Here is a 24,187-nt window from a genome sequence, read left to right on the forward strand (position 1 = left end):
ACAGAGTGATGTGGCTGCAAAAATGGCAAATGCTATTTTAGGCTGCATTAACAGAGGTATAGTTTCCAAATTGCATGAAGTATTGGTTCCCCTCAGTTCTGGACACCACTCTTTAAGAAGGATGCAGGCAAACTGGAACTGGTTCAGAGGAGGGCATCTAGGATGATCGGGACTGGAAACAAAGCCCTATGAGGAGAGACTGAAAGAACTGGGCACGTTTAGCCTTGAGAAGAGAAGACTGATTGCACTCTTCAAGTACTTAAAAGGTTGTCACACAGGAGGGCCAGGATCTCTTCTCGATGGTCCCAGAGTGCAGGACATGGATAATGGGCTCAAGTTTCAGGAAGCCAGATTTCGGCTGAATATCAGGAAAAACTTCCTAACTGTTAGAGCGGTACAACAATGGAAGCAATGGCCTAGGGAGGTGGTGGGCTCTCCAACACTGGAGGTATTCAAGAGGCAGCTAGACAGCTACCTGTTGGGGATTCCTGCATGGATCAGGGGGTTGGACTGGATGGCCTTATGCACCCCTTCCAACTCTGTGATTCTATGACAATCATGTGAACGGTGTTGAAATAACATTGACATTTAGCTTAACTGAAAAAATATCAGCAGTCGACCAGCATCTGTATTTTGATTTATATGCTGATCATCTCTTAAGTTCAATTGTGTTTTTATTGCCACAAAGTTTTACTGCTGTTTTTGCAACACGTAAAGAATTTGTTTTATGTGGCATCCCAAAAGTATAATAAAATGGAAAAAAAACTCCCAGCATTTAGCATTAAAATACTAATAGTAGCACCAATAAGCATCACCCTCCTCCTGCAAATACATATAAAAACTCACTCAGCAGTGGCAAGGAGTTTTAATATAAACAGTCAGATTAAATACGGCAGCAATTGTGAATGAGTAAACATAAATATAGGCTTGTCCTTGGATGGGGCTGTCAGCCATGGCAGGACTTAAGAAGGAATGCTCTCCAAATCCTAAATATGGGCCCTGCTTGTGTGTACACAGGACTGACGGATTAAAGCACGGGTTGGTTTTCCTTGCCTGGGGTTATCGATGCAACCGTCCATAAATCACTTTTTGGCAGGAGAACCTTGCCACAGGGTAAGGAAAGCCCCCTCCAGCCACTTCCTCCCCGAGCAGGGGCTCAGCCGTGGTGGACAGAACTTACGGGATTCTGTCAGCCTTTCCACCTGGTCAGAGGGCCTGTTTACAAGAAAAAGGAATTTGCAAAAGATTTGTGAATATAAATATGCCAATAAATAATCACATGTCAAACATGTGTTTTTACTATTCCTACTCAAATATATCACTAAATATATTTCAGTTTTCTTCTGAATTAATATTACTTTATATGTACTCCCGAATTTCAACTGATTAATAATGATAATGATAGTGATAACAATAAGTTAGTTATTATTTATTGAATGTATATCCCACCTTTCCCCCAAAGGAGCCGAGGGTGGCAAAGACATCAACAAAACAGTTTAACTGCAACAATAAAAAAGCATTATAAAAGCAGTTTGCAGTTAAAAACTTTTATTTCATCCAGTAATTTCTGGGTTGGCAGAAGCAGTCTCCTTCAGCCATCATTTAGGGCTTTATATGCTAGTGTTAACACCTTGAATTGGGCCCGGTGTTTCCTGGCCACCAGGGCAACACTTCCAAGGACTGGTGACACATAATCCCTTTGGGGTGCCCCACTTAATAAACTTTCTCCAGCAAGGAATATAGATTTGCAGAATCTTCAACTTTATTGTTCCAATTTTAAAAAAACACCCAATGGTAAGAAAGAAACAAATCATTAATAATAATTGAATGAATCTATAATCCACTTTTTGACGAAGTTGCTTATGAACATATAGAAACACAATCCAATAAAACCCATTTCAAATCTACCATATTATAAAAGGCAAGTAAAAAAGTAAATGTATAATAGACCCAGTGCACACATAGCCCATTCCCCCAACCATTGTCTGATTATCATAGAATTGTAGAGTTGGAAGGAGCCTGTGAGGCCATCAAGTCCAACCCCCTGCTCAATGCAGAATTCCTAAGTAAAGCATCCCTGACAGGTGGCTGTCCAGCTGCCTCTTGAATGCCTCCAGTTTTGGAGAGCCCACCACCTCCCTAGCTCATTGGTCCAATTTTCATACCACCCTAACAGTTAGGAAGTTTTTCCTGATGTTCAGCTGAAATCTGGTTTCCTGCAACTTGAGCCCATTATTCCGTGTCCTTCACTCTGGGACCATCGAGAAGAGATCCTGGCCCTCCTCTGTGTGACAGCTTTTCATGTACTTGAAGAGTGCTTATCGTATCTCCCCTCAGTCTTCTCCAGACTAAACATGCCCAGTTCTTTCAGTCTCTCCTCACAGGGCTTTGTTTCCAGTCCCCTGATCATCCCGGTTGCCCTCCTCTGAACCAGTTCCAGTTTGTCTGCATCTTTCTTAAAGTGCCGTGTCCAGAACTGGATGCAGTACACAGGATGAGGCCTAACTGGTGCCGAATGGAGGTGAACTAGTACTTCATGTGCCCTGCGGTCAGCAATGGGGCAGCAGAGTTAGTGCCTGGAAATTAGACGCGTCATGGTACAACCAGTCTTGACCGGTGCCAGGCTAAACAGCAGTCCAGCAGATGACAACCTTTCTCCTCCCTTCCCATCTCCTTCCTCTCAGAACCGGCCCGCTGCCTCTGTCTCTCGCAGGAGACCCTGCGAGAATGATTTTGAAACCATCAAGTTGATCAGCAACGGGGCGTATGGGTGAGTGAGGCTCGGAGTGGGGTTTTGGGGGGGTTCTACAAGCTGGCTCTGCATATTGGCGGCATGAGCCCAGAGGCCTCCTGATAGAGGATTGTTGGGTGGGGTGGCCTTGGAGAGAGATCCTTGGGCTGGCTCCAAATCCCTCTTGGCTGTGAAGCTCTTTGGGTGACCTCCAGCGAGCCACCTCCCCCCCTCAGCTTAACCTGCCTCGCAGGGTTATCATGAAGAGAAAAATGATTCAAATCCCTGCTTGGCTGCTAAGCTCACTGAGTGATTATAGGCACATCGCCATTTCTCTCATCCTGACCTATCTCGCAGGATGGTTGCGAGGGTACAATGGTTCAAATATCCACTCAGCGATGAAGCTCGCTGGATGACTTTGGGCCAGCCGCCAGTTTTCTCAGGCTGGCCTGCATCACGGGGTTGTTGTGAGGGTAACAGCGGGCAGCGAGGAGCCCAGCCGCCTGTTCGCCCATCTCAGGTGGGCCTCAGCCAGGCAGTGAATGCCCCTCTCGTCCCTCAGGGCCGTCTATTTGGTGCGCCACAAGGAGAGCCGCCAACGCTTCGCCATCAAGAAGATCAACAAGCAGAACCTGGTGCTGCGGAACCAGATCCAGCAGGTCTTCGTGGAGCGCGACATCCTCACCTTCGCAGAGAATCCCTTCGTGGTCAGCATGTTCTGCTCCTTTGAGACCAGGCGCCACCTCTGCATGGTCATGGAGTACGTGGAAGGTGAGCGGGGGGGCTCTCGCTACGTGGCCCTGCGGGAGAGCCCTGACTTTGCATGCAGAAGGTCCCCAGCACAGTCCCTGATGGCATTTCCATGCAGGCCTAGGAAAGTCTGAAACCGCAGGGAGCTACTGCCAGTCAGTGTATACAGTGCTGAGTGAGATGGATTGATGGTTGGACTCGAAATGAGGCAGTGACCTGTTTAAATCGCCCCTTTATTCTGAGCCATGAGGACTGGAATCTTAATGTTATTTTTAGGGGAAGGACCATAGCTCAGTGGCAGAGCCCCTGCTTTGCATGCAGTAGGTCCCAAGGTCAATTCCCACTGGCATCTCCAGGGTGGACTGAGAATGTCCCGTGTCTGAATCCCTGGGCGCCACTGCAAGTCGGTATAGACAGTATGGAGCTAGATGGACCAGTGGCCTGACTTGGTGACCGGATGGGTGACTGACTGACAGATGAGCAGCCCTGGTCGAGGTCAGGGAAGATAGGGACGGCCCTTTGGTCAGGGTTTGACCTGAATTTGTTTTCATCTTGAAGGGTGGTGGGCATTTAGCGCTTACACAATTTCATGGCAAGTGCACTGAAGATTCTTCACGTGCCGCAACAGACTGATGGGTTTTCGTTCCTTGGAAAAGAACTTTTTAAAGATGGCTGTGTGCCGGCTGGGGTTGATGGGAGCTGTATCCCAAAACTCCTGAAGAGCACCCAGTTGGGGAACAGCCGGCCTGAGCTATAATTGTAAGACAACCTGCCATGGTTCCTCGGGTTGCTCTCCAGGCAGCGCTTCTTGGGCGGACTGCATCGCCTCTCCTGGCATGCGGGGACCCTCACGCAGAGGCTCCACTCTGCCTTTGTCTCCCTTAGGGGGGGATTGTGCTACGCTGCTCAAGAACATGGGCCCCCTGCCAGTGGACATGGCCCGGATGTATTTTGCCGAGACGGTTCTGGCGCTGGAGTATCTGCACAATTACGGCATCGTCCATCGGGACCTGAAGCCAGACAAGTAAGGCCAGGCTGTGAGGAGTGGCCCCGTCGCCCTTCTCCAAGTGTCCATGAATGCACATTTTCCCTGGTCATACTTGCTGACTGGGAGAATCCTCTGGGCAAGTCTGATGTGTGGCTGTGCTTTGCATGGGCATCCATTGGACAGCGCCCGTGACGCTACCAGTGGTGGGCATGAGCAATGTGTGTGCTGTTCCCCCCCCCCGGTGCAGTAGTTTTGTAAAAGTTTTTTAAACTTTGAGGGCTTCCCCCAAAACTGATGTTTAAAAAATATCCAGTTGTATGTCCCAACATTTTGGGCTCCCAGTCAGAGCAGGCCCAGAGTCGTCTCTTTCCACCCTCAGTTTGCTGATCACATCCATGGGCCACATCAAGCTGACGGACTTCGGCCTCTCCAAGATCGGCTTGATGAACATGACCACGAACCTCTACGAGGGCCACCTTGAGAAGGACACGCGGGAGTTTGTGGACAAGCAGGTCTGGCGGGCGCAGGGGAGTCGGCCTTGGGTTTGGGGGAGGGGGCTTGCTGGGAGGCTTCCAAGGAGGGTGAATCCTGCCAGAAGAGTGAGCCTAGGCCAGGGCAGCTTAGGACTGGATCCAAACGTGGCCCTCCAGGGCTTCTGTCTGGCCCTTGGGACTTTCCCCAGGCGCACTTCATACACTCCTTGAGCATTTTTGCCTGGCTGAAAATGTGTCTTTGAACTCGGGTCATGCTTCTTGCTTTCCTGGGCGAAGAGCAGAGAGTGTGTGTAGAAACTGACCTACTTGTGCGAAAGATACAATTCTTATTTCTTGCCCCGCCCACTTTTGCCTCTGGCTCCACCCACCACCGGCACACAGCCCCTAGAAAGTTGCCCGGAAGAATCATAGAATCATAGAGTTGGAAGGGGCCTTGTAGGCCATCGAGTCCAACTCCCTGCTCACAGCAGGAAATCCACAGCTAGAGCATCTCCCGCACATAGCTGTCCAGCCTCTGCTTGAAGACATCCAGCGAAGGGGATCCCACCACCTCCCTAGGCAGTCGGTTCCATTGCCGAACTGCCCTTACTGTCAAGAAGTTCCTTCTAATGTCCAATCTGAATCTACGCTCCTGCAACTTAAAACCATTAGACCTAGTCCTACCCTCTGGGGCAGCAGAGAACAAATCTGTACCCTCCTCTATGTGACAGCCCTTCAGGTACTTGACGAGTGCAATCATGTCACCCCTCAGCCTTCTCTTCACCAGACTGAACATGCCAAGTTCCTTCAACCTTTCCTCATAAGACTTCTTCTCCATACCGGCTATCATCCTCGTCGCCCTCTTCTGAACCTGCTCTAACTTGTCTATATCTTTCTTAAAATGAGGCGCCCAGAACTGCAGTATTCCAGATGAGGCCTGGCTAATGCAGAATATAGTGGGACTATTACTTCCCTCGACCTGGAAACTATAGCTCTGTTTATGCAGCCCAAAACCGCGTTTGCCTTTTTTGCCGCAGCATCACACTGCTGGGTCATGTTCAACTTGCGATCCACTACAATTCCAAGGTCCTTCTCACACGCACTACTGCTAAGCCGGGTATTTCCCATCCTGTACCCGTGCATTCTGTTTTTGTGGCCTAAATTGAATGTCATTTTATTAATTTCAGCCCAATTTTCTAGTCTATCCAGGTCCCTTTGGATTTTATTCCTGTTTTCCATTGTGTTAGCTATCCCTCCCAGTTTCGTATCATCCGCAAACTTCATAAGGCTTCCCTCCACCCCATCATCTAAGTCATTGATAAAAATGTTGAAGAGTATCGGCCCCAGGACAGAACCCTGTGGCACTCCACTCGAGACCTCCTTCCAGTCCGAAGCAGAGCCACCGACGACCACTCTTTGAGTACGGTTTTCCAACCAGTTGTGAATCCACCTGACAGTATTTCCATGTAGTCCGCATTTAACCAGTTTGCTAATCAAAAGGTAGTGGGGGGCTTTGTCAAACGCTTTGCTGAAATCTAGATAGATGACATCTACAGCATTTCCACCATCTACTAGGCTAGTGACCCGATCAAAAAAAGAGATGAGAGAATGTTGCCCCTAGGCTGAGAAAAGCTGGTCACCTCTGCGCTACGCATCTGGGGCACTCTTTGCTCCAGGCGGTCCTGATCCCAGACTTCTGTGGTCACCTCTCTTCCTGCTCAGGTCTGCGGCACTCCTGAATACATTGCCCCGGAGGTGATCCTGAACCAGGGCTATGGCAAGCCGGTGGACTGGTGGGCAATGGGGATCATACTCTACGAGTTTCTGGTCGGCTGCGTCCCATTTTTTGGCGACACCCCGGAGGAGCTTTTTGGGCAGGTGATCAGTGGTAGGTTTGCCTCCCCTGGATGAAGGAAGGGGATTTTGGGGGGGGATTCTTAGTTTTGCCACCTCCCCCCCCCCCGCTGTGGAGTAGTGAGAAGGGCCCCATCTATTATGGAATTGGGGTCAACAATGTTCCCATCTGCCTGGCAGGGAGCTCTCTGTCCAAGGGCTGTGTTTCCTAACAAAAGGCCCTTTCAAGAAACCGCCAGATAACAAAGACTGTCGGCACATGACGCATCCAAGAGGACAGTGGGGCAGACGGTGCCTTCCCCTTTCAAGGAGGGGGTGCCCCTTCTTTGGCCTGCCAGTGAATCCTCACAAGAGTCCTGCAGACTTTAGTGCCCCCCCCCACATCTTGCAGACTCCAACAAGCTCTGCAGTCTGTCTCCGAAAGCAGCCTGGCAGAGCCCCTGGATGACCTCGCAGAGAGAATTTGTGGGGTCCCTATGCGTGCTGTTTTCTACAGCTATTACTACGTAAGGTTTGTTCTCCAAAAACACGTCCCTACAATGCCCATGGGAAAATATTTTTAATATGTTTTTAAACCTTCTATTTTAAAAAAACAGATGTTTTTAAACCTTATTTAAAAGATGTTTTTAAACCTTTTTTCCCCTAAATGTTTTTGGAGATTTTTAAAGTCTGTTTTTATGATGATTGAAAGTGTTTTTGGTGCTTTTGTTTGCTGCCCTGGGCTCCTAGTGGGAGGAAGGGCGGGATATAAATCACATAAATAAATAAAATGGATGATGAACTGGCTACCAGCTTAGACAGCTTTGAAACAGGGCTAGACAAATTCATGGAGGAAGCTGAAGCTATCAGTGGCTACTAGCCACAATGGCCGTGTTCTCTCTCCGCTGAGGGAGGCAGTAAATGCCTCTGAATGCCGTAAATGGGGGGAGTTGATGCTGTTGCGCTTGGCTCTTGCCTTTTCCTGTTGGGGCATCTGGCTGGCAACTGTGAGGACAGGATGTCTTTTGGCCTGATCCAGGAGCCAGGCTCTTCTGATGGACACTAGCCGCCTTCTCCTCCATGAGTTTGTCAGTCAGTGGCCACTGGCCACAATGGCTGTGTTTTCCTTCACTGTCGGATGAATGAATGAATGAAACTTTGTCGGAAGCATTAATAATCGGCCACTGAGGATCAGAGGTTGACTTCTTGTCAAAAATCAAACACCAAAAGTTGGTATCACCTAAAGCAGCAGCGGGCCAGCTTTTTGGCCCTGAGGGCCACATGTAGTAGGTTGGGGGCCATGCAGCTATCTACACATGCCAATCCACACACACAGACCCCAGTAACAAACACACAAACAAGCACACACCCTCATGCATATTTTTATGGATTTATTTACAAGCGTTTATCAACCACAATATTTTGTAAACCACTTCGAGGTCTTTACCTTCAAATAGCATATAAGTTTTGTTAAATAAAAAGTAAATAGAGAACATTTTCTAAAAGTCTCATCAGCAGCGTCACCATAAAAACGATAAGCGATATCATTAAAACAAAAACACAACATGAAACCAGTAAAACAGGAGCATGAAGGCATCTTACAAAAGCAAATGAAAACAAAGATTTGGGGGATTCAAACGAATAATCAGAGAGGCTCTGATCTTGTGGGTCAGGTTTAAAGCCTGCACTGGAAGGTTTTGTCTTTGTGAAGACTTCTCCAAAGCAAACTTTGACGGCGGCTGCTTCACATCTGGCCAAGGGAAGGGCAATCCATAGTAGAGGAGAAATACCTGGGAAAGGCAGAAATACACAATGCAATATTGGGGGGGGGGATTTTGTGATTTAGCCAAAATGACCATATAGCAATTGATGATGCGCCTGCATGGATTTCTGCTTCTTTTTAAGCTCCAACAAATTCATGCTTGTCCACTGCAGCCCATGGACTGACATCAGGCTGGTTTATTCAGAGCCTGACTCAGTTGGAGCCAACTCTGAAAGGTGTTTTGTTCTTGGCTTTTTTTTGGGGGGGGGGGAGATGAAGAAGGCAGCAGATAGACGACTCAATTTAAAAAAACCCACAAAACACCCAGTTTTGTTCTTTTCTCTTTGTTTCAGATGAAATAATTTGGCCAGAAGGCGACGAAGCTCTTCCCGCTGACTCTCAGGACTTGATCATGTGGCTCTTGAGGCACTGCCCGCTGGATCGCCTGGGCACAGGTACGGCGGGGTCCCTGCCGGGGGAAGGCGGGAAGGGGTGGCGCATTGCCCAGGCACAAAGGGGGTGGCCGACCTGCACTGGGCACCACTTAATGCAGGGGCTGCGTTTTTCAGCTTCGGGGCCATATTCCCTTCTGGGGGGGGGCGGCACATGGCAGTGTCGGGCAATGTTGTGCCAGAGAGAAAACTGACTGGAGCAAATTACGTAAATTCCTCACCGTTGTGCAGTAGGCCCGTTTCTACACACGCTTACCCACATCCGCCTGCCGCCTCTGTCCGGGAGTTCAAGGGCACATTTCCAGGCAGGGCAAAGGAGGGCCAGTGAGGGGTATGGATGGGGGAGAGTCCTGAGGGCCAAAGAGAGAGTCCCGAGGGCCACATAGAGAGTCCTGGAGGGCCACATTCTGCCTCTGGGCCTTAGGTTCCCCCCCCCCGACCAAACAATGATCATTAGGGAAGGGCTTGAAATGAAAACTGCCAATATCATAATGCCGCATTATACAAATCTGTGATGGTGACGGGACACTGTGTTGAGTTCTGGATGCCGAATCCAAAAAAGGATATTTGTAGAGCTGGAAAATGTTCAAAAATGGGCAACCAGAATGTTCAAGAGGATGGGGCGACTCCCCGTGAGGAAGGACTTCAGCATTTGGGGCAAGTGAAGGGGTGGGGCACCCTAAAGGTATATAAAATGGTACCTGGTGTCAAGAAAGTGGGTCGTGGGACGTTTTTCTACCTCTCATCATACTAGACCCCAGTGTGTGGGGGGGGTCATCATCCAATGAAGCTGATTCGTTGGATGAATGGAAGATTCAGGACAGACCAGAGAAAGCCCTTTTACACAGAGCAGCATAAACGCTGGGATTCGCTCCCACGAGAGACAGCCATGGCCACCAACGTGGATGCCTTTAAAAGGCGATCTGTGGGAACAGGACGCTGGACTGGATGGGCCCCCTTTGGCCTGATCCAGCCACAGGGCTCTTCTGATGGCCTTCTGGCCTGTCCTACCTTCCAGGAGGGGCGCACGAGGTGAAGCAGCACGCCTTCTTCCGCAACCTAGACTGGAACGGGCTCCTGCGACAGAAGGCGGAGTTCATCCCGCAACTGGAAGCTGAGGATGACACGAGCTACTTCGACAGTAAGGCTCATCGGATGGAGCTGATGGCGGGGGGTGGGGTGGGCGGGGGGGACTTGGCAGATGCAGTCTGGCGATTCAGAAGCAGGAGGCACCAGCAGCCTGGAGGGTGGCAAAGGGGCTGCTGGTTAGGAAGCTGCCTGGTACCACATGCAACCCATCGTCCGTCTAGCTTAGTATTGCCTGCACTGACTGGCAGCAGCTCTCTAGGGTTTCAGACTAAGGGCCCTTCTTGAAGACACCAGAGAATGAACCACTGAGCGACACCCCTTTCCCTTGTGCTAAAGCAAGGTGCTAGTCCTCATGGTTCCGAATAAAGGGCTGCATTGAATAGAAGCTGTGTTATACCAAGCCAGACCATTTGGTCCATCTAGCTCAGTGTTCTCTACCCAGACCGGCAGCGGCTCCCCAGGGTTTCAGAAGGGGTATTCCCAGCCTTGCCTGGAGATGCCATTGGGGACTTGAACCCGCGGCCAAGCTACTTCCCCAAGCCTCTTGGCCAGGAGGCAGCTGCTCTGTTAACTGGGCCTTCTCTCCCCCTCTGCCCCCCAGCACGCTCGGAGCGCTACCGGCACCTGGGCTCCGAAGACGAGGAGAGCAAAGACGAGGAGTCATCCCTGGAGATCCGTCAGTTCTCCTCTTGCTCCCACCGGTTCAGCAAGGTTTGCAAACAGGCCCTGGTGTGTGTGTGGGGGCGCACCTCGTTGTGGGGCAGCAGGGGTGGTGGGGCTTCCGCTGGGGAGGTGGCAGAGCGCTGGACCCCATTGTACCATTTTCCCGACAGGGATCGCAAGCAGTAGCGATGGCCACCAAGAGGGCTAGACAAGTGCCAGGAAGAGGACCAGGCTATCAGTGGCCACTAGCCACGATGGCTACGTTCTCCCTCTGCTGTTGCAGGCACTTATGCCTCTGAATCTCCAGTTGCTGGGATCCCCAAGCGGGGAGAGTTGCTGTTGCACTTGAGAAACCTGCTTTGGGGCTCCTGGTGTGGCCACTGTGAGGACAGGATGCCGGACTCGGTGGCCCCCTTTGTCCTGATCTCTTCTTAGGTCCTTGCGGTCAGTCTTGGGGTTTTATTTTCTGGTCTGAGCAAGGACCCTCCCTCCCAGCCGCTGCCCACCCATTGTGCCTCCCCTCCCTCTGTGCCCCATCTCCCAGGTTTACAGCAGTTCTGAGTTCCTGGCCAGTCCCTCTTCCCTGGGTGGCTTCATGTCGTCTGAGCCGAGTCACAGTGAGGACAAGGAGTACTGTGCCGAGCGCTGGGACCGCGGCTCCAGAGATGACGAGAAGAGCCGGCTTGCGGGCGCCGAGATCAGGTGGGGAGGTGGCGACGGCTCTGGATGCATTTGGGAGTGCAATTGGGGGTCTCTTGGGCAATCCAGTGGTTTGGTGTCTGTGGCCCAGAGAGTCCAGGTTGCCTTTTGGGGCAAAAAGGGAGAGAAGTCTGTGTGCTTGTGTGTCCAAGACTCGCCAGGGCTTTTTATCCGCAGCCCAGGGTTCAGCCTTGGAGCACGTGCAGAGTGCTGTCAGCTCACTGCTGTCTAGTCTGTCTTGCTCCTGCAGTCAAACGTCCAAAGCTTTCTCTTGTTCCTTCAAAGCTAAAACGATTGCGGGCTCAATGCTTGCGCCCGACTTTCGGAAGCTTCCAGAGAGAAGAGGAAGGTGGAACTTGTGCCGTATGCGTTCGCACTGGGCAGAGGGCTTGTCAGAGTTTTTCCTGTGCACTTACAACAGCCTTGCAGAACTTGCGGGGAGCGGCTGCTCATGTCTGAAGTCAGCCCTGGGTAGTACTTGTTACGCTGCGTTTCCTTGATGTTTGTTGTTGGGAAACAAATGAGTGTTGAAAAAGAAAAGGAAAGGGGGAACCCCCCGTGTCCCCAACGAGTCTTGGGGTGCCGGCTGCTGCATCAGAGGCATGAACCCGGCAAGCTGTCTTATACAGAGTCTAGCTCAGTATTGTCAACACTGACTGGCAGCAGCTTTCCAAGGTTTCAGACTGGGGGGGGGAGACATTCCTGGCCCTACCAGGAGATGCTGTTGGGGATTGAATCCAGGACTGTCTGCATGCAAAGCCCCTGAGCTTACGGTCCTTTCCTTAAAAATGAAAATAAAGTAAGATTCCAGCCCTCATGGTTTTCATTTTAAATAGAAACACAGGAAGCGACCTTATACTTGAGTCAAATCATTGGTCCATCTAGGTCAGTATTGTCTGCACTGACTGGCAGCCTCTCTCGCTGTCTTGGTATCAGGCAGATTCCTATGGGATGTCTCCAGCTGAGTTATACTCAGAGTAGCCCCACTGAAATTCATAAACCGAAGTTGGTCCTGCCCATTCTTTTCAGTGGGTCTGTCTTGAGTAGGACTAACAGTGGGAGGAACCGAGGGTAGCATCTACCCCCCCCTTTGTGCTTGGCACACCTGCCTTCCCTGCCTGCCCCCCCCAATAGCCCCTTCCTTTCCTCTCCCTGCAGGCTCCGCGCCTGGACCTCCTGCGGGTCCACGGTCCACGCCTTCCGCCAAGAGTGCAGCCACCGTGGCCCCACCAGCACCCTGAGCAGCACCTGCAGCCTGGAGGCCATGCCCAGGCTGGCCTTCTCCTCCGAGGACGAGAGCCCCTGCCGGGGGGGGCCAGCCAAGCGAGAACGGCCTCTCTTCCTCGTCGGGGATCCCGAGGAGATGCCCCCAAAGGCCCCCAGCAAGGCCTCGGCACTGCCAGGTGTGGGTGGGGGTAGGGGGAAGGTGGGTCGTGAAATGGCGTTCCTAAGAATTCGCTCCATGTGCACCTCTGAGTTCCTCTTGGCATTGGCCGCCCCCAGAGTAGACCTGCTGGAATCCACGTGTGTGGCGCGCTCAGCTCTGTTGACACCAGTGAGGCCACTCTTGAGTGGGACGGTTGGATACACCCTTAAATCAGTTGCATTGCATCCACTGTTAGTCATACTCAGAGGAGGAGATCCATTGACATGCTTGTTGATTTCAGTGGGTCTAATCTTAGGTAGATACAACCCCATAGGAAGTAGCGCTGTGTGTGGGGGGGGGGAGAAAGATGGGGGTCTGGCTTCACCTGCTACTTGAATGCGGCCCCTGACAGCTGACTACTAAGGAAATGTGGCCCTGAGCCTGCAAATAAAGGCCCCCCACCTTTAGTTTAGGGGGAAAGGAAACAGGCCTTGTTATTCGTAGGCTTAATAATATTCCTGAGAGCCATTGTGGTGTAGTGGTTAAGGTGTTGGACTAGGACCTGGGAGACCAGGGTTCGAATCCCCACCCAGCCATGAAGCTCCCTGGGTGACCTTGGGCCAGTCACTGCCTCTCAGCCTCAGAGGAAGGCAATGGTGAACCCCCTCTGAATACTGCTTACCATGAAAACCCTCTTTGTAGGGTCGCCATAAGTTGGGATCAACTTGAAGGCCGTCCATTTCCATTTTCAATAAGATTCCTTCCCTGACCTTCACCAGAAGACCTCCGGGCTGTTGAACATAGGAACATACAAAGCTGCTGTATACTGAGTCATATCATTGGGGTCCATCTAGCTCAGTACTGTCTGCACTGACTGGCACAATGGCTCACCAGGGTTTCAGGCAGGGAGTCTTTCCCAGGCCTACCTGGTGATGCCACCATCGGAGGTTGAACCTGGGACTTTTTGCATGCAAGGCAGATGCTCTAACCATAGAGCTGTGGCCCTTCCCTTAAAAAATAAAGCAAGAGTCTAGTCCTCAGGGCTGTGAATAAAGGGCTGATTTAAATAAGAACAGAGGAAGTGGAAGGAGGGGGTCAATGGACGAAGAGCAGCCCTGTGATTCTACAAGGGGGCTTTTGGGGGGGCTTATGGCTGTTTCCTGATTGGCTTCCCCCCACCCACTTCCAGCTGACCTGGCCAGCTTAAGCCGCGTCCGCCTCCGGAGCAACAGCATGGGCACCAAGAACTCCACCTCGCGGGGCACGGAGGCTGAGAGTGGGCGGCGCCTGGGCAGCTGCAAGGACTCCTTTGGCAAGCAGCGGACCTCGTCCAGGGGAAGAGTGCCCAAGTCGGCCTCCGTCTCCACCCTCTCGCTGGTCATCAGCTCAGGTCATTGGGGCCCAATTGGCCCTTGGGGTCACTGCTCGGAGGCTAGTCCTGGGGTGCTGTCCCTGCCGGCCTCTAAGGTAGCCCATGGGAGGGAAGGCGAAACTAGCCGCGATGGCTGTGCTCTGCCTCCACTGGGTGCTGCTTGCTGGGAGTCACGCGTGGGGGGAGAGTTGCTGTGGGCTCAGGTCCTGCTTGGGGACTTCCCTGAAGAGGCATCTGGTTGGCTGTTCTGATGTGGGATTTGGTTGGATTCCTTTGGCCTGATCCTGCACTGCAGGAACAGTTTTTATGGAGTAGTTTCTGGGCAGGTGGTGCTGAAAGGGTCTATCTCGGCCAGTGAGGCCCACAAATCTGTTGAACCAGAGAAGAGATCCGGGGGCTTCTTTCTGCAAGCGAAGCCGGTCATCCTCTCATTCTCTTGTTACTTGTGGGTTTTTTCCCTCCATAGATGACTTTGGGGGGCCTTCTCTTGTGAGCCCCATCTCCCCCCGCTCCCTTTCCTCCAACCCCTCATCTCGGGACTCCTCCCCAAGCCGGGACTCTCTCCTGGGGGGCACCAGCCTGCGGCCCCCCATCGTCATCTACAGCTCGGGCAAGAAGTATGGGTTCACCTTGCGTGCCATCCGGGTCTACATGGGCGACAGCGACGTCTACGCTGTGCACCACATGGTTTGGGTGAGCTGGGGCTTCGGGGGGGGCAGGGGGAGGAGGAGGAGTTGCGATTTTGTCTTGGGGTGACTGACAGGGAAACGGCTTGGGAACATGGGAGGCGTCCTTCTTGCTACAGCCCTTCCTTTAAAAAGCAAGATCCCAGTCCTCAGGATTCTGGCTAAAGGGCTGATTTAAACAGGAAGCTACCTTATATAGAGTCAGACCCTTGGTCTACCTAGCTCAGTATGGTCTACACTGGTTGGCAGCAGTGGCTCTCCAGGGTATCTTTCCCAGCCCTGCCTGGAGATGCCATCATTGGGTACTGAACCTGGGACCTTGTGTATGCCACCCAGGGGTTCTAACCACTGAGCCACGATGGCCTTTCCCCTGTGCAGAAGGAGAAGGGGGTTAGGAGGAGACTTTCCAGCAGGGAGGTATTTGAGCACAGCAACCTGCTTCCAGGTACCAGATCTCAAAATGCCCTGCAGCTCTGCCTGATACAGAAATGTGCTTTTTAAGCCAGAAGACAAGTGGCAAGGGGTGGCTTTGTCTTGTGTTTTCATTGCAGAACGTTGAGGACGGGAGCCCGGCCCAGGAGGCTGGCTTGCGAGCTGGAGATCTCATCACCCACGTGAACGGGGAGTCTGTCTTGGGACTGGTTCATATGGACGTTGTGGAGCTCCTGCTGAAGGTGCGTGGCTGAGCCCTGCCTGGGATGCACCCAGCAGAGCTTGGCGCGAGGGAGCGGTGAAACCCACATTCCCAGGCCAAAAAGCACCCTGTGCACAAAGATGGGGCTGCATGCTGCTGCGGTCTCCTATGGGGAGAGCCCTTGAACTCAAACTCAAAGGACCCAACTTAAGTCATCATTTCAGTGGGTCACCTCCAAGTAATTGTGTTAATTGCTTTTCGACACACACATGCACACTCAAAGCGACTCAGTTAATAAAAACAAAGTAAAAGGTTAAAAGAAATGTAAAGTTAAAAACAAAAACAGTACATAAGGCGGTGGAACAACCTTTCTTAGGAAGGCTACACAACAGAAGCCCTCTAAAAGCCTTCCAAAGTAAAAAAGCAAGAGAAATGCCTGGCGCCTAAAGATGGATAACGATGGCGCCAGGCGTGCCTCCCTGGGGAGGGTGTTCCACAGACGGAGCCACCACTGAGAAGGTCTGTTCTCGTGTTGCCGCTCTCCGCGCCTCCGGAATGAAAAAGGGCCCCCAATGCCAAGCACAGGGTCCAGGTATAACTGACATTGGATCAAGCCTAGGATTGCACTTAGAGTAGACCTGTTGAAATTAATGGATGCAAGTCAGTCATGTCCTTGAATTTCAGTGGGTTGTATCCAACCTTAGTCATACTGCAGAAGAGGCCCAGTGAAATCAGTGAACAGCTTGGGCCAGTTAATTTCAACAGGTCTGCTCCAAACAGAACTTGGTACTCCGAGTCTGGCTAATGTTGGATCTAGCCCACCATTTTTGATCTTGCAAGCGTATTGTGTACACATCTCAAAGGGCCATGAGGTAATCCTAACTGATGGAAGACAGGCCAAAATAATAAGGGGACTTATGTATTAAGTCTCTTGCAACCCCCTCCGCCCAGCCAAAAAAGGAAAAAAGAAAGCCAGCAGAGAGTCTTGTGGCACCTGATAAAGTCTGAGAAATTTGTTATGGCGTGAGCTTTTGTGGACTAGAGTCCGCCTCATAGGATGCACGGCACGATTGTCCTGAGTTGCAGCCAGTATTTAAATACACGGTTGAGGGGAGGGGAGTGGGTGTAAATACTACAATCAAAAGAAAAAAGTACAGAAGGTGATGGTTAAATTTGTTAGCGGTGGCCATGCAGGCACATGGCCAGCTGTGTTTATAACATCGGTTCTGGCACTGGTGGGCCAATTATTGAGACAAAGAAATGTTTTTTAAACATTTTTAGAGTTTGGTTTGCCGCCCTGGGCTCCTTTTGTGAGGAAGGGCGGGATAGGAATGTAATAAATAAATAAATAATGACAAAGAAATCCTTGGTCCCAATTTAGTCCAGAAGTGATAGCATCAAACCTAGTAGCGAATTGCGATTTCAGCGCTTTCGTGTTTTCCGTCTCCCTTCAGAAGTTCGTATGCAAAGGAACTTGAGGGAGCCTGCAGCGTGAAAGCGCCGAATTGCAGTGTGTCAAGAGGCTTGATGCTGACATCCGTCTTGGATTTGAATTGATTCCAATGTGCGTGTCTCTCTCCCTCCTGCAGAGCGGGAACAAGGTGGCGCTGAGGACCACCGCCTTGGAGAACACCAGCATCAAGGTGGGCCCCGCCCGCAAGAACAGCTCCAAGACGCGGATGGCCCGGCAGAGCAAGAAGAGTCGCAAGAGGGAGAGCCAGGACCGGTGGGTGGCAGCGGCAGGGCCATTGGGCTGCACAGCGGCCCCGGGGAAAGAGAGCAGATTGATCTCGGATCAGTGGGGGGGACCCTCCATTGCCAGTTCGTTGAGCCTCCCTGGATGGGATTTGCCATGTAAGACGTTGGAGGGTAGCAGGGTTAGGGAGGATATAAAATCAGGAACAGGGCACCTTTTTCAGCATGAGGGCCGCATTCCCTTCCAGGGGCTGTATAGCAGTCATGGGCGGGGCCACAGGCAGAAGTGGGCGGGGCAGCACATACAAGAATGTTACTTTTGCCCAGTAGGGTGGTTTCTACAGACACTCGCCCACCTCTCTTGCCTCCACCCATTCAGGTAGCAAGAGGCATTTATCAGGGTTCAAGGACACATTTCCAGCCAGGCAGAAACACTCAAGGAGGGTGCAAAGCAGGGGCAGTGGGGGGAGTCCTGAGGGCCAGATAGGGATGCTTGGAGGGCCGCATTTGGTCCCTGGTCCTGAGGTCTCACACACACAAACACAAACACCAGCCGCTGATGAAAACAGGATTCATCAGAGCTTGGATTTTTCTGGTCCATTTTATTTATATTTTTAGACTATGTACTGCTTGAAATTTAAAAATAAATAAATCTCTAAGCGGTTTATAACATATCATAACACATCATAAATAAAGAACGAATACCAGTGGGGCGGAGTCTGCATTATGGAACACATCACTTAACAGCTTAAATCAGGGCATCCTCTTAAAACATCCGGTTAAATAGTAGACATGAGAATCGACTCCCCCAAAATAGAATGAAAATCCCACATTTTGGTAAGCCATAATTAACAGTCAAACAAAATATCTTCTAAAACATCAGAATAAAGTATTGCAAATAAAAATCTACAGTAAAAAAAAATTTATAAATAATATTGACAATTAAGCAAACCAAAAATAAATTCCATATTTCCAAGCCACCCTCTGCCTCTATCAGTCATCCAATTAAACAAGCCAGTCTAGTTAAATTCCCAGCCAAAGTTAAGCACTCCCTTATGGCGCCATCGTAACCATGTCTGGGCAGAAGTAAGCCCTGCTACATTCTGCTTACTCCCAGGCAAGTTTCTTCTCAGGGTGTGTGTGTAAAACAATGTGTTGGCTCCTCATGCCTTGGTAAAAGAGCCGTGGGCGCCATCCCAAAATGGTTGCCGTGGGCAGCAAAGGAAGGAGCGGTGGCGGCGCTCCATTCAGTCACGTCATGACTTACTTATTTTTATTTATTTAACAGCATTTGTATACCACTTAATCATACAAACCTCCAAGCGGTTTGTTGTCAGGATGGTACTGGGGCGTTTACATGCGTTTATATCCTGCTTGCGACACCGTCTGCCCTGCAGAAGCCCAGTCAGTGCATAACATCCTGCTGAAGTAACGTTGGACAGGACCACACGGGCTGGCCCGTGGTCACCCAGTGAGCTTTGCGACTGAGTGGGGGGATTTGAACCCGGGTTCCTGGGAGTCACACACCATGGCATCCTGCTGGCTCCAGCCCTTAACCTTTGCAACTGCCCTCTCTTCCTAGGAGGAAATCCCTCTTCAAGAGGATCTCCAAGCAGGGCTCCGTCCTCCACACCAGCCGCAGCTTCTCAGGGCTCCATCACTCCTTGTCTTCGAGCGACAGCCTCCCGGGGTCCCCAACGCAGAGCCTCTCCCCGGGCCCTGCCACCCCATGCCACAGCCCTGCCCCAGACATTCCAGCAGGTAAGAGTCTGTTTCCTCTGGCAGGGTGGGATCTCTTCACCCGTCCTCAGCCTTCCTCTCCATCCTACGCCCCTCCTAGGGAAATGCTGTATCCAGTGGGAAGGGTAGAAAGCCAGCTTTGTGGGGTCAGGATGGTCGCTGCCCGAAAGGGACCTTTGATCCAATCCAGTGAGGTGATGCTTCTGTCATGTGTTGTTGATTGGAGAATGACTCTGCCATCACAGACTCTTCCCACCCCCTGCCACTTAGAATCCTAGAATTGTAGAGTTGGAAGGGGCCTGTGAGGCTATCCAGTCCAAGGCAGGAATCCAACTTAAAGCATCTCTGACGGGTGGCTGTCCAGCTGCCTCCTGAAGGCCTCCATTCCTCCTTAGGGAATTGGTGCCATTGTCATTCCGCTCTGACAGTTAGGAAGTTTTTCCTGATGTTCAGCTGAAATCTGGCTTCCCGTCACCTGAGCCTGTAACCTTTCTTTTCTACATCAAGCTGGCCACAACTTTCTCCTCCTCTGATCCAGAGGTGGTGCATCTCAGGCCCAGGGCACAGATGCGGCCCTCTAGTCCTCTCTGTCTGGCCCTCAGAACTCTCTACAGGCCACACCCCTCACTTTGCTCCCTCCTTGAGTTTTTTTGCTTGGCTGAAAATGTGTCCGTGAACTCATGATGCCTGGAGGGAGGGGGTGTAGAAACGCGCCTCCGGGACAAAAGGTGAAAAAGTGCGTTCCTTTCTCTGCCTGCTTTCACCTGGGAATGTGACACCCAGGCCAGAAGGTGTTCCCGGCCCCTGCTGCCGCTCTAATTTCTCTCTCTGTTCCTGTGAATGTCAGATTCCGTCTCCCCGCAGAGCACCTCCCCGCCCTCCAGCACGCCCACCTCCCCGGCAGGCCACATCCGGCCAAGCTCCCTGCACGGCCTGGCGCCGAAGCTCAGTAGCCAGCGCTACAAGGTCGGGCGCCGCAAGTCAACCAGCAGCATCCCACCCTCCCCCTTGGCCTGCACCCCTTCCTCCACCCCGCAGCCTCCATCTCCGCAGAGGTCCCCTTCGCCACTCCCCTCCTTTACGAAGGGAGCCCAGGCCTTCCAGGGCAAGACTCTGTCTCCGCCTACCATCGTCCGCCAGGCGGCGGCATCACGTCCCCGGAGCGCCGACGGGTCACGCTCCCCGCTGCTCAAGCGTGTCCAGTCGGCAGAGAAGATCCCCTCCAGCCTAGCCGAGAAGAAGATCATTGGTGGCCGGAAGGTGATGTTGGAAACCTCGCCCATCCTGGGGGATGAGGATGCTTCCGCTGTCACCACAGAAGGCAACATGTCCACCCTGGGGGAGGCTGCCGTTGCCCCCCGACTCGGGGGCCGGCCCACGGACCGGGACCAGGAGGTTGTGGTCATGCGGCGACTGAACTTGTCGGAACGGCGGGACTCGTTCAAGAAGCAGGAGGCCGTCCAGGAGGTGAGCTTTGATGAGCCGGAGTTCCCCTCCAGTGGCGAGGGCCCCGTGGAGAGTCAGCGGACACCCTGGCAGCCTGGCACCCACAGAGCCTCCTGGGTGGAGGACAGGCCGTGCCGCTCGCCCCTTGCTGCCGACCCCAAGCTTCCCCCCGTGCCCCACATTGCGGTGGAAGGGGAGGAGCCGGCAGGAGCCGGGGGCGAATGGGAATGCCAGGGGTCCTACCCTGTCCACCTGGAGGCTCGCGTGTACATTGAGCAGGACGACGGGACCACAGCCGTCGAGTACAAGAGCATTTCCGCCCAGCGCCGGGGGAGCCAGGAGCAGAGCAAGTCCCTTCCGGTGCTCGGGGCCGGGCACAGGACAAGCGGTGGGGTGAAGGTGACGGACTCGCCCCCAGCACACTCCAGGGGGCAATTGTGGGGGGATTTGGGGAATCAGGAGCTGCAGCCTGGGCCGGTTGGAGCCAGCCTGTCCCTGGCTGGCCAGAAGGAGGACTTTGGCCAAGGCCAGACTGGAGCCACAGAGGGCGAGTAGCCCTAATACCAAGGATCACCACCTGGGGGCTCCGTTGTCCTGCCGTCAACCACCTTCCCCCCACCCCACCTTCCCGAGGGGTATCCTCGTATCCCCCCCACCCGGATGGGTGACAGAAGGCACCGTTTTGCCCTTTGCGAACTGGGAAAGGATTCCTCTTTCTGTTGCACTCTCTTTTGAAGGTCCCTCAGACCATCTCAGGCTGTGGAAGAGTTAGAAGGAGGCACCCCAAAACTCCCCATATATGCTGCGCCCCCCCCCCCGGAGCATCCACTTTCCTACCTGTGAGTTGGGCGCATCCTGGGCAGGTGTCTGCGTTCCTGGCTCCCATTGCACTGGGGGGGGAAAGGCCACCAGCCTTTCCATGGGGCCCCTCCGCTGCCCTCCACGTGTCCCCGGACTCCCCTCCCCAGCCAGCAGGGCCAGGGGCCGGGGTGATGGGGAAATATGCCACCAGCTGGGGCTTCACCCTGTCCCTGCTGGGGACCCCCATCCTCACGGCAGCAATGCCCTGCGGCTAATGGCAGACAAGACGCAGGCCGGAGTGAAACACCTGGGCATCCCGGCGCCAGCATAGATGCCATGGTGACCCCTAACCCCGTGCTGGTTCCTGGCAAAGCCCGGAGCAGGTTCACCACCCCCTTCCCCAGGGGCCAAAATCAGAAGAGTGGAGGGGGATAGATGGGTGAGGCTTTAAGGTGTTCTCCACCTCTTGGCCCTCTTGGAGGAAATGGAAAAACTTTTCCCTCTGTGGTTAAATGGAGCAAAGAGTTTTGCCTGGAAGAGAGAGAGAGAGAGAGAGAGATTTTGCGCCCATCACAGAAGACAGTAACCGGACTAGGTGGGCCAGTCCTCTGTCATGATGTCACACGGGGATTGCCAACATGGTGCCCTCCTGTTGGTGTTGGAGAAGAGCTCCCTTCGCCACTCCTGACCATTAGCCATGCTGGTTGCTGGGGTTGCAACACCTAGAGTGGATGGGGGCACCCGTGGCCCTCCAGATGTTGCTGGGCCCCCAATTCCCAGCAATGGTCAGGAATGATGGGAGGACTGCAGGGCCCCTGGCCCGCCATTGAACCCCAGGAAGCTGATCTCTGCTCAGTCCGGCTGAGTGTATCTAGCTCAATATTGTTTACACCAACTGGCAGTGGCTCCTCCCAGCCCCTCCCTGGAGATCGCAGAATCGGGTCTGCCTGCAAAATGGGCCGGCCACTGAGCAAATGCCCCTCCCCTGGAACTAAGACTGGGAAGGACTGTTGGGGCTTTGCATGCGGCGCGTCCTGCACTCAGCCCCCGATGGGGGCATCCCCGGGGGCGGCTGGGAGAGACTCCCTGCCGGAAACCCTGGTGAGCTGCTGCCAGCCAGTGCAGGCAGTACTGAGGTAGATGGATTGATGGTCTGAATAGAATCAAGCTTCAGCATCCCTATTCTAGTCCTCATGGTTCTGAGTGAAAGGCTGATGTCAACGGGGGGAGGCTGCCGTACGCTGACTGAGGTCACTGGAACATGCAGCTTGGGATTATCTACACAAGCTGGCAGTGGCATTCCAAAGTTCCAGACTCGGGTCTTTCCCAGACCCACCTGGATGCCATCAGGGATGAGCCTGGGGCCTTCAGCGTGCAGAGCAAGTGCTCTGCCGCGAAGTCAGAGCCCTTCCCTGTTTATTCAAGTTTCTAGTCCTCATGGTCTGAGTAAAGGGCTCATTGGTTTAAACGGGATGTCCTGGGGATATTCTGCCTGCAAAGCAGATGCTGTCCCCCAACTTCCAGAAAGGGCAGCTTTTGAGGAGCAACTTACCTCAGTCACATCTGGCTGCATCTGCTTTTCTCCAAAGGGTTTCCCTGCAGATCGAACATCAAGTGGCACTTAAGAAGCAGTCACATGTTTTTTATCATAAGGGTGGTCCGAAGGGAAAAGGGCTCCTTGGCCAGGAGGGTTGTGGCTGCTTGCTTGATCTCTGTGCTTCCAAAGAAAAAAGGCAAGTGTGCCACCCTCCCTCCCCCCCCCCCCCGGTGACCTCTGGACTCTTGGGCAATGCTCAGCCATTTCTGCTAATTGGATTCCTTCGATGAAAACAACTTTCCTGCTGGTTCATTGAGACGGGCTGCCTGCTTTGGCAAGAACCCTTTTTACCAGCACCCCCCCCTCCAAAAAAACTTTCCTCTGGTGCTTGAGAGGTCAATGTCCCTGCACTTGTGGGGTATCAGTGGTCAGCCATGGAGTTCTCCGAAGGCTTTTGGGGGAGGGAACTCAGATTGGGGTACCCAAGTAGTTTTGGACTGAATGGTCTTATGGGGGGGGCACTTCTTTAGATGGCAAAATGTGCATCATTCCTTTCCCAATGTGGTAAGTCTGCTTTCGAGGACCCTCTTCTGTTCATTCTCCTGAGTGGGACCCCAGGCTTCTGCCCCCAAAGTCCCACCATCCACGGCACCACTGGTTTTGCTTTGGTTTTATTCCCAAAATTGCTTCCCAGTTAATCTTTCCAGTGAGCTGTTCCCTTCTCATGTAGGGCTCCTTGAGAGGGTCTGCCTTCTCCCACCTGAACTACCCCCTGAGGAACTTAGCATTTGAGGACAGGACAACAGAAACGTTGGGGGCTAGTCTTTTCCACGCTTGCCAAGTTCTAAAAAACAAAGAAAAAGGGGAGGATGTGGTTTGTCTCAGTATGGTTGATTTAAAAACAAACACACACCGTTCTTGGCAGGTTGTGCCTGGTACAAGTCTGTTTGAAAAGGAAAAATAAAATAAATTATGACTGAAGCCGGACTTTGGGCATTCCTGGAGAAACACTATCCGCTGCCGAGTAGTTTTTTGAAGGAGGGTTGCAGGCAGACATGAAATTGGGGTCTTTGCTGTGACCCCCAAATGCTTTCTTTCTGTGTGTGTGTGGGCGGGAAGGGGGCAGTTCCCACCTGAGGCTTCTCAGGAACATTTTTGGAGAGTCCTTTAATCTTTAGTGTGTCGAAGTCTAAGGAAATTCACACTGGCACAAAATGGAATTGGTGGGGGCGTGCAGACACCTTCCAGCAAATGCCTGCTGTTGAGTTGTTGCCAAAAGATTAAATGTCTCCTGTCCATCTGGATTCGAGGTGTAAGGAGTGGGGTTTCAGGGGTGGAATACCCCACAAAATGGACATGTCTGGGTTTGTGTATCACAACAGCCTCACTGAACAGTTCCTCCCCTAACAATACAGTAAGATTCCAGTGGTCGTGGTTCTGAGTTAAAGGCTGATCTAACTAGGAAGCTGG

At 52.4% G+C, this 24,187-nt stretch overlaps 1 protein-coding gene across 6 annotated transcripts in view; it reads left to right on the forward strand.

Annotated features, from left to right (window-relative positions):
* The window catches only part of MAST3 (microtubule associated serine/threonine kinase 3), a 71,116-nt gene extending 47,418 nt beyond the window's left edge, over nt 1-23,698 (forward strand). For 5 of the 6 annotated variants that reach the window (XM_061601455.1, XM_061601453.1, XM_061601454.1 and 2 more), the window contains 16 exons: nt 2,685-2,770; nt 3,294-3,502; nt 4,367-4,505; nt 4,849-4,981; nt 6,665-6,830; nt 8,891-8,992; nt 10,008-10,130; nt 10,680-10,789; nt 11,286-11,443; nt 12,599-12,843; nt 13,996-14,196; nt 14,645-14,871; nt 15,416-15,538; nt 17,088-17,224; nt 18,776-18,954; nt 19,781-23,698. In XM_061601455.1, coding sequence (XP_061457439.1) covers nt 2,685-2,770; nt 3,294-3,502; nt 4,367-4,505; nt 4,849-4,981; nt 6,665-6,830; nt 8,891-8,992; nt 10,008-10,130; nt 10,680-10,789; nt 11,286-11,443; nt 12,599-12,843; nt 13,996-14,196; nt 14,645-14,871; nt 15,416-15,538; nt 17,088-17,224; nt 18,776-18,954; nt 19,781-20,934 — 3,492 coding nt within the window. In that variant the 3' untranslated portion in view covers nt 20,935-23,698. The remainder of the gene's footprint in view (nt 1-2,684; nt 2,771-3,293; nt 3,503-4,366; nt 4,506-4,848; nt 4,982-6,664; nt 6,831-8,890; nt 8,993-10,007; nt 10,131-10,679; nt 10,790-11,285; nt 11,444-12,598; nt 12,844-13,995; nt 14,197-14,644; nt 14,872-15,415; nt 15,539-17,087; nt 17,225-18,775; nt 18,955-19,780) is intronic. The other variant, XM_061601457.1, reaches the window with a different exon arrangement.
* The last annotated feature ends 489 nt before the right edge of the window (nt 23,699-24,187 follow it).

The sequence above is a fragment of the Rhineura floridana genome, chromosome 18 (genome assembly GCF_030035675.1).
Source record: "Rhineura floridana isolate rRhiFlo1 chromosome 18, rRhiFlo1.hap2, whole genome shotgun sequence".
NCBI classification, from domain to species: domain Eukaryota; kingdom Metazoa; phylum Chordata; class Lepidosauria; order Squamata; family Rhineuridae; genus Rhineura; species Rhineura floridana.